This window comes from Adiantum capillus-veneris, chromosome 21 (assembly GCF_014529385.1).
Source record: "Adiantum capillus-veneris isolate H3 chromosome 21, ASM1452938v2, whole genome shotgun sequence".
Lineage (NCBI taxonomy): Eukaryota > Viridiplantae > Streptophyta > Polypodiopsida > Polypodiales > Pteridaceae > Adiantum > Adiantum capillus-veneris.
The window spans coordinates 10,371,088-10,385,270 of record NC_140951.1 but is presented as its reverse complement, the minus strand read 5'-3'; the positions used below and the strand labels follow the sequence as shown (position 1 = coordinate 10,385,270).

Genomic DNA, 14,183 nt, shown 5'->3' with positions numbered 1-14,183 from the left:
GGATATGTTGAGAAAATATGGTATGGCTGATTGTAAGTCAATTGCAATGCCCTTAGATTAAAATGTGAATTTACTTGAAGATTGTGGGTAGCTTGATCTACTTAACTATCTCACGTCCAAACTTGAGCTACACAATTGAATTGATGAGTTAGTTTATGTAGTCTCCCGGGAAACCACACTTGGATGCATCGAGGCGTACTTTGCGCTATGTGAGTGCTACCTTAGATTATGTACTCTTTTATAGGGATGATGTGGAGTTGTAGCTCCATGGTGACACAAATGCGGGCTGATAGTACATACGATCTCAAGTCTACCGACGGATTCATGTTCTCACTTGGGAGTGCTGCTATCAAGCAGCAAGAAGCAACCTACTGTTGCTCTTTTGAGTACAGAGGCAAAGTACAGGGGTGTGGGTGCTGCAGTGGCGGCACCCCTTGTGATGTAGCATGACTGGGATTGCTACTGGAGTACACATACAGAGGTCAGTTGTCATCTATTGTGATAACCTCAATAGCATACAGTTGGCACGAAACCCATTGTTTCATACCAAGACGAAGCACACACAGGTGCACTACCACTTCATCAGAGAGAGGATCTTAGCAGGCGACATCGACCTTGAGTTCGTGGCGATGGGTGAGTAGGTTGAAGATATCTTCACGAAGGTCCTTGGAGTGGCGAAACTACGACGGTTTCAAGCGATGGTTGGCATACGAGAGATGACGTTGAGCTTGATGGGAAGTGTTGAGATGTCAAACTCAACTCGTGGATGACTACCACCGACAATCATCATCACCGGTGCTCCTTAGTGGATACACATATCTTCGCTAGTGATACTACAACCATACTATACCGAGCTGGTCTACCTACCGGAGTGATGGCACATTTATCTACTCACCTCACTCACTAGCGGTTCATATTAGTTCCCCGTTTATGTTGTATTTTCCCTTATGTTTTATAGACCTCTTATTTGAGTTAGTGAAGAAGAAGAAGTACAATCTTTTGCCTCCATATGTGTGTGTGTGTGTGTGTGTGTGTGCACACGCACGCGCTTGCAAGAGCTCAAGCTCTCTCCTTCTCTATCTCTTGACAACATGGACAGGTTTTCTTATTAGGATGTAATCCATTTTTAGAAACAAGTTCACTTAAACTTCTACTCATACACAAATGTCATATACACATGGCAACAATAATTTTGATACAACACGATCTCTACGCGGATTCACTCGAATTCCTACGCAAGAAATTATATCGTCATTCTACATGAAATATACTGCTATTCTTTGTGTCATCCGCTCCCAATGCACACTAGTTAGCAAAAGATACTAGATTGAGAACTTTTATGGAAACAACAAAAGAAAAAGAAGTGAACTGCCTTTCAATGCGGATCATATAGACTTGGTAGGCTAAAAACCATCCTCAAGTGTGCCAAGCTTGCATGCCTAAAAGTTCTCTCTCTCTTTCCTTAGAAGCTCTTTCTCTCTCTCTCTCTCTCTCTCTCTCTCTCTCTCTCTCTCACTCACACACACACACACACACACACACACACACACAGTCGCATCCAACGGCCCGATTTCACCTAGAGTCGTCAGATGCACCGGTGTGTCAAACAGAGAAGTTTGCTGATTGTGCGCAGAGCTACAGGAAGCACACCAACAATAAAGTATCAATGTCCGTCCGCCTTGTGTGACAGGGGGGCCGCCCATATCTACCTGAGAGGGGTCTTAGCTTTATGGCGAAGGGCCCCAAACATGTTCGGCTTGTGGAGGCTTTGCTACGAGGGAAATCAACGAAAGATAGCAGACGCAGAGCAAAAATGTTCGGCTTGAGGTGGCTTCTCTAGGAGGGACGAAGGAAGAAGCAAAAGGAGCCAGCGCCCATGGTCACCACACGGACAAGCTCGAGCGCGGCCCCCTCTCTAGCCGTCCACGAGAAGCAGGGTGCAACCTTCCATGTCAGAACTCGCAGTAGAGAAGAAGCGGACGTGTCGAGCTTCCATGGCAGCAAGGCCCCTGCCCATCAGCACAGAGAAAACTTCGTGCACACTTCCCTCTCTAATCGCTTGGCAGGAGTGTACCGATGCGCTGCACCACATCTTCTTCAACTTTCTCAGCCTCTCTGATGTGCTGCAATGCCGCCTTGTCTGTAATCTTGGCATCTCCCTCTCAGCAACATCGACTACATCCGCTGCAGATTCTGCTGCTTTTCCCACCATCCACTCACTGGCCCCGTTTGCCTTCGCCCTGAAGAAGATGTTATGCATGTCTGTCCAAGACCCACCCCAACAGGAAAACCTACTTGCTGGAGGAGTACCCTAGATTTGGCCTTGCATAGGTCTTATGAAAGATGTGTCGTTGCTGCATCCACGCATGGTCTTCTATGTTTGCAGTTAGACAATTTGGTGTATCCGCCGGCGATCACGGTGCCCTCTCTGGTTGTGTGCAATCCAATGGCTGATAGTCATAAAGTCTTGCCCAATCTCACTCGCATTGAAGCCCTTGAGTCAGTCGGCAGGCACTACAACGTACCATTGGATTGTTCGGAGACCCGACCGCTCAATAGATGTGCTTGCATATGACATGTCAAGAAAGGACTGGATGGGTTCTGACATGCCAAAGTTGGGCTGCGGACTCCCTACTGCAGAGTGCCTAACGTCTTTGAATGGGGGGATTCCCTCATGGGTATGTTCTACCTTAATTTTGACCCTATCTTTAGGGAACTTAATCGATCATCGACAACACGACCTACTGAAGTGCATTCATTGGGAAGTGACAACAGCATAGGTCGACGTCTTCAAATGACTTTGCCACACCAGTCTCTAGCTCTGAGGAGTTCAAATGGTGCTCTTTGGACTATACGAAGAGAGCTCTTTGCACATTGGCGCTCACTTTGCGGAGCTCTATGGCAGACTCGATGTGTGCATATTTGATCCCTACTCTTTTGCTCCGGAATCTAGTCTGCTCACATCACCAAAAAGCTTTATCGTTAGAGAAAAGTGTCAATTAATGGATTCCTGCTTTTCATCTGTCCCATGACCTTCAGTTGAGGTATGACTGAGCTCTTTGTAAGATCCCTTTCTCCTTTCTAAGCTCCTTGTAATCACTTGCTGACTTAAGTTTTTCATTACGCATTGTGGATTGTATGGAAGGGCAAAGGTCAGATCCCCTTGATATAAACTTCTAGAAATCTTGAAACCTATCGTAAGCTTCAAGCTCTCACAATGTCGATCATACTATACAAATAGAAATGGAATTTTGGAGGTTTTCTCTAGGATTTCTGTAGATGTAAAGGTTTTTTTAGACTTTTTTTAGCATGCGAAAAGAAGCTCTTATAACCCTATCCTTTCAACATCATGATGTCTCTCGAGAGGCACCACACAATCGAAACCCTCCTTTGCAATTTCCTTGCTGCTGTTGAATGCTTTGTTGGCAGCTTTTGATATTCGGCTTCCATACATAGGGCGTAACTCTTGCACTTGTCAGTTACACTCCCACACAATCAGTGCACTCCAACTTATCGTTGTCTAACTGAGCTTTAACTTGATCTCATGCTCCAGAAGTTCATGTTTGCACATGTAATGTATTTTTCTCTTGACTTCTCTCACATCAAGTGATCTTTCCCAAGTGTCCCCCATCCCGTTGTAAAGGGTTGGCGGGGGGGCATGTGGACTGATTTTCACTCATGAAGTTTATGAATTTACACACACTCAACATCGACTAGTCCCGACTAGTTTCCTTGTACACCGCTACAACTCTCACTTTACTTGGTTGCTTAAACATATTGAATTCCCTGCTTCATTCATGACCCAAAGCCGATAAAAAGTTTAGTTCTCATCATATTTTAATTGCACTTATTTACTCTTTGAAGTCTCGACACTTCTATGTATTTAAACAACAAAACCACATACATAGAGATAGCCGATACACACCGCCTTTGTACAATTTTTACAAGCATACTATATTTACATTCAAGAGGTCCAAAAGCACTAAAATAGATTCCTCAAATTCTTCAGGGTGGCTCACATAATTTCATGAAAACATGTCACATACTATCCCCCAACAAACATTCCACATACTTTCCTTGCTTTAAGGAGCACATTGTGTATTGCACTTAAAATAAGCATATCTGTATCCAATCAAAATTAAGAAAAGTGTAGATTCTCCTATCAACCAGAGCTAAATGGAGTTGGACATCCTTTCACATAGGTTTTGAAAGAGAATAGCATCCTTTGTTGTTGCAAAAGCCCAATATTCTACCACACAAGGCGTCTACTTTTTGTCCCTATCATATAGATAAAATTAAATACATTACACCAATTTAATCATGCTTGAGAGCATCAAACTTAGCATGATACTTTCCTACATATTGACCATTTGAAAATGTCTAAAACAACTCCAATCAAACGAATTTAACTTCAAAAATGTGCTCGCATCATGAACACCCTCATCACATTGTGAACCCTAGATTTATACTTCAATGATGCATGCCTTTTTCTTTTTTGAAAAGAATCATGTAATGTATCCCTCGTAACATGCTTCTTAACATCTCCATCAACCACACTCAAGGGAAAACTTTTAAAACAACATTGTCTCTCATTATTACACTCCACACTATCATCTATAACATCAATCCAAGATTGCATGCATCTCTAGATCATTATGGTTGGCAGCCTTATGGTCATATTTCTTATGAAACTCATCATCTTTATTTTCTTCCACATATAATGTACAAGTGCTTTGTATCTCAAAGGGGAACTTGCATCCGCATATGGCTCATCACGCCTGCTATGAGTGAAGACATAGTCATTGATTATAGTATCATGGATACATAAGTTGTCTTCACCAAATTCAAAAAAAATAAAATTTCCGTCATCAATCGCAATGTGAGGACCCAAAGAACGATATGAGGATCCAAATCATTATATGTAGCACAAGGATCGAAAACCTTAGACACCTTATCAAACAGTTTAAAGGTAGAGACACAGTCTTGATCCATATCTATATCACACATATCTATGGGCTCAAAATCATCCTTAAAATCATTCCTCCCTAGTTATGTATGTGTTTCAATGTGAGAAAATTCACGAACTCGTTAAGAAAATGGACGAGGGAGCTGGAAATTCCTTTTGCAGATGTACATGGTGGCCTGGCATATGCACAAATGATACTGACGTCCATGGTCTATAGCTTGCCACAAAGTGTCCCCATCCCGTTGTGAAGGATTGGGGGGTTGGTTTCTATGACACCTCAAACCACCACAAAGAAAAGTGGATGAAGAGAATAGATTTCTATATAGCATGTAGGCTGATTTTCACTCATGAAGTTTCTGAATTTTACACACACTCAACTTCGACTAATCTTGGCTAGGTTCCCTCTACATGCTACAACTCTCACTTTACTCGGTTGATTAAATATAGAGATGATAAAAAGTTCAATTTTTATCATATTTTAATTGCACTTATTTACTCTTTGAAGTCTCGACACTTGCATCCGCAATTGGCTCATCATGCATGCTACGAGTGAAGACATATTAGTCATTGATTATAGTATCATAGATACATACGATGTCTTCACCAAATTCATAACAATTAAATTTTTCCTCAAAAATCGTAATGTGAGGACTCAAATATCTATATGAGGACCCAAATCATTATATATAGCACAAGGATCAAAAACCGCAGACACCTTATCAAACATTTTTAAGTTAGAGACATAGTCTTGATTCATATCCTTATCACACATATCTATGGACTCAAAACCATCCTCAAAATTATTCCTCCCTAGTTACATATGTGTCGCCACACGAGAAAATTCAAAGAACTTGTCTAGAAAAGGGGGGATGAAGTTGGCAATCCCTTGTGTGATTGGGCCTAGCTATGTACATGGTGGCCTGGCATATGCACAAATGATTGTGATGCCCATGGACTATAGCTCGGCACAAACAAAAGTGTGCCCCAAACCTAAATATGTGTGGCATAAAACTTTGATAATAGCATCTAAGATTACATGCCAACACCTCGACATCCATAGTATGCTAGCCAAAAACTCGCAATACCTCGTCCAAGAGAGAGAGAGAGAGAGAGAGAGAGAGAGAGAGAGAGAGAGAGAGAGAGAGAGAGATTCATCCTATACGAATCTTGAAATCTATTGTAAGCTTGAAGCTCTCACAACGTAGATCATAGTTTACAAATAGAAATGTAATTTTGGAGGTTTTCTAGGATTCTGTAGATGTAAAGGATTTTTTTTGGACATTTTATGGCATGCAAAAAGGAGCTCTTATAACACTATCCTTTCACCATCATGATGTCGCTTGCGAGGCACCACACAATTGAAACCCTCCTTTGCAATTTCCTTACTGTTGTTGAATGCTTTGTTGCCGGCTTTTGATATTTGGCTTCCAGACACAGGGCATATCTCTTGCACTTGGCACTTACACTCCCAAACAGTCAGTGCACTTCAACTTATTCTTGTTTAGCTGAGATTTAACTTGATCTCATGCTCCATAAGTTCATGTTTGCACATCTAATGTATTTTTCTCTTGACTTCTCTCACATCAAGTGGTCTTTCACACATGCCCCCATCCTATTGAGAAGGATTGGGGGGTTGGTATCTATGACACCTCAAATCACCACAAAGAAAAGAGGATGAAGAGAATAGATTTCTTTAGAGCATGTAGGCTGATTTTCACTCGGGAAGTTTTTTAATTTTACACATACTCAACTTCGACTAGTTCTAACTAGTTTCCCTCTACATGCTACAAATCTCACTTTATTTGATTGCTTAAACATAGAGCTAAGAAAAATTTCAGTTTTCATCATATTGTAGTCGCATTTATATGCTCTTTGAAGTCTCGACACTTTTATGTACAAAAACATCAAAATCACATGTGTAGAGAGAACCGATACACACCGCCTTTGTACAATTTTTACAAGCATACTATATTTACATTCAAGACGTCCAAAATCACTAAAATAGATTCCTTAAATTATTTGGGGTGGCCCACAAAATTTCGTAAAAAGATGTCACATACTATCCCCCTACAAACATGGAACACTTTCAATTGTTCCACATACTTTCCTATCTTTCAGGAGGCATATTGTGTATTGCACTTCAAATAAGCATATCTATTTCAATAAAGATTAAGAAAAGTGTATATTCTCCTATCAATCGGAGCTAAATGGAGTTAGACATCCTTTCACATATGTTTTGAAAGAGAATAGCATCCTTTGTTCTTGCACAAGCCCAATCGCTTCTCTCTCTCTCTCTCTCTCTCTCTCTCTCTCTCTCTCTATTGAATTCCACGCTTCACTTATGACCCAAAGGTGAGAAAAAGTTAAGTTTTCATCATATTTTATTCTTTGAAGTCTCGACACTTCTATGTACAAAAACAACAAAACCACATGCGTAGAGATAGCCGATACACACCGTCTTTGTACAATTTCTACAAGCATACTATATTTATATTCAAAAGCACTAAAATAGATTCCTCAAATTCTTTGGAGTGGCTTTCAAAATTTTGTAAAAAGACGTCACAGACTAACCCCCAACAAACATGGAACACTTTCAAGTGTTCCAAATACATTGCTAGCTTTAAGGAGGCATATTGTGTATTGCACTTCAAATAAGCATATCTATTTCAATCAAAATTAAGAAAAGTGTAGATGCTCCTATCAACCAAAGCCAAATGGAGGTAGACATCCTTTTACATAGGTTTTGGACGAGAATAGCATCCTTTGTTGTTGCAAAAGCCCAATATTCTACCACACTAGACATATACTTTTTGTCCTATCATATAGATAATATAAGATACCTTTTACACCAATATAATCATGCTTGAGAGCATCAAAATCACCATGATACTTTCCTACATATCGACCATAGCATTCATCATAAAAAAGGTACCACATAGTTTCTTCCTTACCTTGTCCAAAACCACTCCAACCAAAGGCATTTAACTTCCAAAAGGTGCTCACATTATAAACACCCTCATCACAATGTGGAGCCCTAGATATATACTTCAATAATACATGCCTTCTTCTCTATATATTAGGATCATGTAACGTCTCAATCATAACATGCTTCTTAACATCTCCATCAACCACACTCAAGGTAGAACTTTTAAAACAACATTGTCTCTCACTATTACACTCCACACTATCATCTATAACATCATCCAAGATTGCATGCATCTCTAAACCATTATAGTTGGCAGCCTTATGATTATAGTTTTTATGAAACTCATCATCTTTAGTTTTCCTGCGCATATAATTTTCAAGTGCTACAGGGGAACTTGCATCCGCAATTGGCTCATCACGCATGCTACGAGTGAAGACATAGTCATCACACATGCTACGAGTGAAGAAATAGTCATTGATTATAGTATCATAGATACATACGATGTCTTCACCAAATTCATAACAATTAAATTTTCCCTCATAAATCGTAATGTGAGGACCCAAATCATTATATTAGCACAAGGATCAAAAACCTCAAACACCTTATCAAACATTTTTAAGTTAGAGACATAGTCTTGATTCATATCCTTATCACACATATCTATGGAATCAAAACCATCCTCAAAATTATTCCTCCCTAGTTACTATGTATCGCCATATGAGAAAATTCAAAGAACTTGTCTGGAAAAGGGGGGATGGAGTTAGAAATCCCTTGTGCAGCTGGGCCTTGCTATGTATATGGTGGCCTGGCATATGCACAAATGATTGTGATTCCCATGCACACTAGCTCGGCACAAACAAAAATATGCCACAAACCTAAATATGTTTGGCATACAACTTTGGTAATAGCATCTAAGATTACATACCACCACCTCGACATCCATAGTATGCTGGCCAAAAACTCGCCATACGTCATCCAAGAGAGAGAGAGAGAGAGAGAGAGAGAGAGAGAGAGAGAGAGAGAGAGAGAGAGAGAGATTCCTGCTTTACAAATCTTGAAATCTATTGTAAGCTTGAAGCTCTCACAATGCAGATCATACTTTACAAATAGAAATGTAATTTTGGAGGTTTTCTAGGATTCTGTAGATGTAAAGGATTTTTTTGACATTTTATGGCATGCAAAAGGAAGCTCTTATAACCCTATCCTTTCACCATCATGATGTCACTTGAGAGGCACCACACAATTGAAACCCTCCTTTGCAATTTCCTTATTGCTATTGAATGCTTTGTAGCCGGCTTTTGATATTTGTCTTGCAGACACAGGGCATAATGGTAGTTACACTCCCAAATAGTAAGTGCACTTCAACTTATTCTTGTGTAACTGAGCTATAACTCGATCTCATGCTACATAAGTTCATGTTTGCACATCTAATGTATTTTTCTCTTGACTTCTCTCACATCGAGTGGTCTTTCACAGGTGCCCCCATCCTATTGAGAAGGATTGGGGGGTTGGTATCTATGACACCTCAAACCATCACAAAGAAAAGTCTGAGGATGAAGATAATAGATTTCTTTAGAGCATGTAGGCTGATTTTCACTCATGAAGTTTTTGAATTTTACACATACTCAAGTTCGACTAGTCCTGACTAGTTTCCCTCTACATGCTACAACTCTCATTTTATTTGATTGCTTAAACATAGAGCTAAGAAAAATGCCAATTTTCATCATATTGTAATCGCATTTATATGCTCTTTGAAGTCTCGACACTTTTATGTACCAAAACATCAAAATCACATGTGTAGAGAGAACCGATACACTTCCTTTGTTCAATTTTTACAAGCATACCATCTTTACATTCAAGACGTCCAAAACCACTAAAATAGATTCCTCAAATTATTTGGGGTGGCTCGCAAAATTTCGTAAAAAGACGTCACATACTATCCCCCTACAAACATGGAACACTTTCAAGTGTTCCACATACTTTCCTAGCTTTCAAGAGGCATATTGTGTATTGCACTTCAAATAAGCATATCTATTTCAATAAAAATTAAGAAAAGTGTAGATTCTCCTATCTTTCAGAGGCATATTGTGTATTACACTTTAAATAAGCATATCTATTTCAATAAAAATTAAGAAAAGTATATATTCTCCTATCAATCAGAGCAAAATGGACTTAGACATCCTTTCACATATGTTTTGAAAGAGAATAGTATCCTTTGTTGTTGCAAAAGCCCAATTGCTTCTCTCTCTCTCTCTCTCTCTCTCTCTCTCTCTCTCTCTATATATATATATATATAATTCCACGCTTCACTTATGACCCAAAGGTGAGAAAAAGTTAAGTTTTCATCATATTTTAATTGCACTTATTTACTCTTTGAAGTCTCGAAACTTCTATGTACAAAAACAACAAAACCACATGCGTAGAGATAGCCGATACACACCGCCTTTGTACAATTTCTACAAGCATACTATATTTATATTCAAGAGGTCCAAAAGCACTAAAATAGATTCCTCAAATTCTTTGAAGTGGCTCTCAAAATTTCGTAAAAAGACGTCACAGACTAACCCCCAACAAACATGGAACACTTTCAAGTGTTCCACATACTTTGCTAGCTTTAAGGAGGCATAGTTGTTGCAAAAGCCCAATATTCTACCACACCAAAAGTATAATTTTTGTCCCTATCATATAGATAATATAAGATACCTTTTACACCAATATAATCATGCTCGAGAGCATCAAAATCACCATGATACTTTCCTACATATCGACCATAGCATTCATCATAAAAAAAGGTACCACATAATTTCTTCCTTACCTTGTCCAAAACAACTCCAATCAAAGGCATTTAACTTCCAAAAGGTTCTCACATTATAAACACCCTCATCAAAATGTGGAATCCTAGATATATACTTCAATAATACATGCCTTCTTCTCTATATATTAGGATCATGTAATGTCTCAATCATAACATGCTTCTTAACATCTCAATCAACCACACTCAAGGAAAAACTTTTAAAACAACATTGTCACTCATTATTACACTCCACACTATCATCTATAACATCATCCAAGATTGCATGCATCTCTAAACCATTATAGTTGGCAGCCTTATGATTATAGTTTTTATGAAACTTATCATATTTAGTTTTCTTGCACATATAATTTTCAAGTGCTTTGTTTGTCAATAGAGGAACTTGCATCCGCAATTGGCTCATCACGCATGCTACGAGTGAAGTCATAGTCATTGATTATAGTATCATAGATACATACGATGTCTTCACAAAATTCATAAAAATTAAAATTTCCCTCATAAATCATAATGTGAGGACACAAATATCTATATGAGGACCCAAATCATTATATATAGCACAAGGATCAAAAACCTCAGACACCTTATCAAACATTTTAAGGTAGAGACATAATGTTGATTCATATCCATATCACACATGTCTATGGACTCAAAATTATTCCTCCCTAGTTACATACGTGTCGCCACATGAGAAAATTCAAAGAACTTGTTTGGAAAAGGGGGGATGGAATTGGCAATCCCTTGTCCTACTCGCCCTAGCTATGTACATGGTGGCCTGGCATATGCACAAATGATTCTGATGTCCATGGACTATAGCTCGGCACAAACTAAAGTGTGCCACAAACCTAGGTATGTGTGGCAAACAAATTTGATAATAGCATCTAAGATTACATGCCAACACCTCAACATCCATAGTATGCTGGCGAAAAAATCGCCATACCTCGTCCGAAAGAGAGAGAGAGAGAGAGAGAGAGAGAGAGAGAGAGAGAGAGAGATTCCAGCTTTACAAATCTTGAAATCTATTTTAAGCTTGAAGATTTCACAACGTAGATCATAGTTTACAAATAGAAATGTAATTTTGGAGGTTTTCTAGGATTCTTTAGATGTAAAGGATTTTTTTTGGACATTTTATGGCATGCAAAAAGAAGTTCTTATAACCCTATCCTTTCACCATCATGATGTCGCTTGAGAGGCACCACACAATTAAAACTCTCCTTTGCAATTTCCTTACGGATGTTGAATGCTTTGTTGCCGGCTTTTGATATTTGGCTTCCATACACATGACATAACTCTTGCACTTGGCAGTTACACTCCCAAACAGTAAGTTCATTTGCAATTTCCTTACTAATGTTGAATGCTTTGCTGTCGGCTTTTGATATTTGGCTTCCGTACACATGGCATAACTCTTGCACTTGGTAGTTACACTCCCGATCAGTCAGTGCACTTCAACTCATTCTTGTCTAGCTGAACTGTAACTTGATCTCATGCTCCATCAGTTCATGTTTGCACATCTAATGTATTTTTCTCTTGACTTCTCTCACATCAAGTGGTCTTTCACACATTCCCCCATCCTATTGAGAAGGATTGGGGGGTTGGTATCTATGACACCTCAAACCACCACAAAGAAAAGAGGATGAAGAGAATAGATTTCTTTAGAGCATGTAGGCTGATTTTCACTCATGAAGTTTTTGAATTTTACACATACTCAACTTCGACTAGTCCTTACTAGTTTCCCTCTACATGCTACAACTCTCTCTTTATTTGATTGCTCAAACATAGAGCTAAGAAAAATTTCAGTTTCCATCATATTGTAATCGCATTTATATGCTCTTTGAAGTCTCGACACTTTTATGTGCAAAAATTTCAGTTTCCATCATATTGTAATCGCATTTATATGCTCTTTGAAGTCTCGACACTTTTATGTACAAAAACATCAAAATCACATGTGTAGAGAGAACCGATACACACTACCTTTGTACAATTTTTACAAGCATACTATATTTACATTCAAGACGTCCAAAAGCACTAAAATAGATCCCTCAAATTCTTGTAGGTTGCTCGCATAATTCTGTAAAATATGTCACAAAGTATCCCCCAACAAAAATGGAACACTTTCAAGTGTTAATGGAGTTAGACATCCTTCCATATAGGTAAGGGAATAGCATCCTTTGTTGTTGCAAAAGACCAATATTGTACCACAAAATACATATACTTTTTGTTCCTATCATATAGATAATATTGGATACCTTTTTACACCAATATAATCATGCTCGAGAGCATCAAAATTAGCATGATACTTTCCTACATATCTACCGTAACATTCATCATAAAAAGGGTACCACATAGTTTTCTTTCTTACCTTGTCCAAAACAACTCCAATCAAAGGCATTTAGCTTCCAAAAAGTGCTCACATTATAAACACCCTCTTCACATTGTGAAACCCTAGTAGTTCAATAATACATGCCTTCTTCTCTGATATGAGGACCCAAATCATTATATATAGCACAAGGATCAAAAACATCAGACACCTTATCAAACATTTTAAAGGTAGAGACATAGTTTGAATCATATCCATATCACACATATCGATGGGCTCAAAACCATCCTCAAAATGATTCCTCCCTAGATATATATGTGTCACCACGTCAGACAATTCAAAGAACTCATTGAGAAAAGGAGGGAGGGAGTTGGGAATTCCTTCTGCAATTGGGCCTACCTACGTATATGGTGGTCTGGCATATGCACAAATGATTCTGATGTCCATGGACTATAGCTTGCCAAAAACAAAAGTGTGCCACAGACCTGCATATGCATGGCGTACAGCTTGGATACTAGCATCTAAGATTAAATTCCAACAATTGGACATCCATAGTATGCTGGCCAAAAACTCTCCGTAGCTCATCCAAGGAAGAGAGAGAGAGAGAGAGAGAGAGAGAAAGAGGAGAATGTGGTTTTACAAATCTTAAAATCTATCATAGGCATGAAATTCTCACAACATAGATCATACTTTACAAATAAAAATGAAATTTTGGAGGTTTTCTCTAGGATTTTGTAGATGTAAAGGATTTTTTGACATTTTTTGGCATGCAAAAAGAACCTCTTATAACCTTATCCTTTCAACATCATGATGTCACTTGAGAGGCACCACACCAAAATCCTCCTTTGCAATTTCCTTGCTTTTGTTGGATGCTTTTTTGCTGGCTTTTGATATTTGGCTTCCATACACAAGGTGTAACTCTTGCACTTGGTAGTTACACTCCCACATAGTCAATGCACTTGAGCTTACTATTGTCTAATTGAGCTTTAACTTGATATCCCTCCAGAAGTTCATGTTTGCACATGTAATGTATTTCTCTTGACTTCTCTCCCACTGTGAAGGATTGGGGGATTGGTCTCTATGACACCTCAAACCACCACAAACAAAAGAGGATGAAGACAATAGATTTCTATAGAGCATGTAGGCTGATTTTCACTCATGAAGT

The 14,183-nt window shown here is 38.8% G+C and overlaps 1 protein-coding gene across 1 annotated transcript; it reads right to left on the bottom strand.

Annotated features, from left to right (window-relative positions):
* Nucleotides 1-1,783: 1,783 nt before the first annotated feature.
* LOC147430535 (uncharacterized) lies at nt 1,784-3,466 on the bottom strand. Its single transcript, XM_086494421.1, has one exon. It carries the CDS (start codon nt 2,258-2,260, stop codon nt 1,916-1,918), a length of 345 nt encoding a protein of 114 aa, XP_086350547.1. The 5' UTR covers nt 2,261-3,466; the 3' UTR covers nt 1,784-1,915.
* Between the last annotated feature and the right edge of the window lie 10,717 nt (nt 3,467-14,183).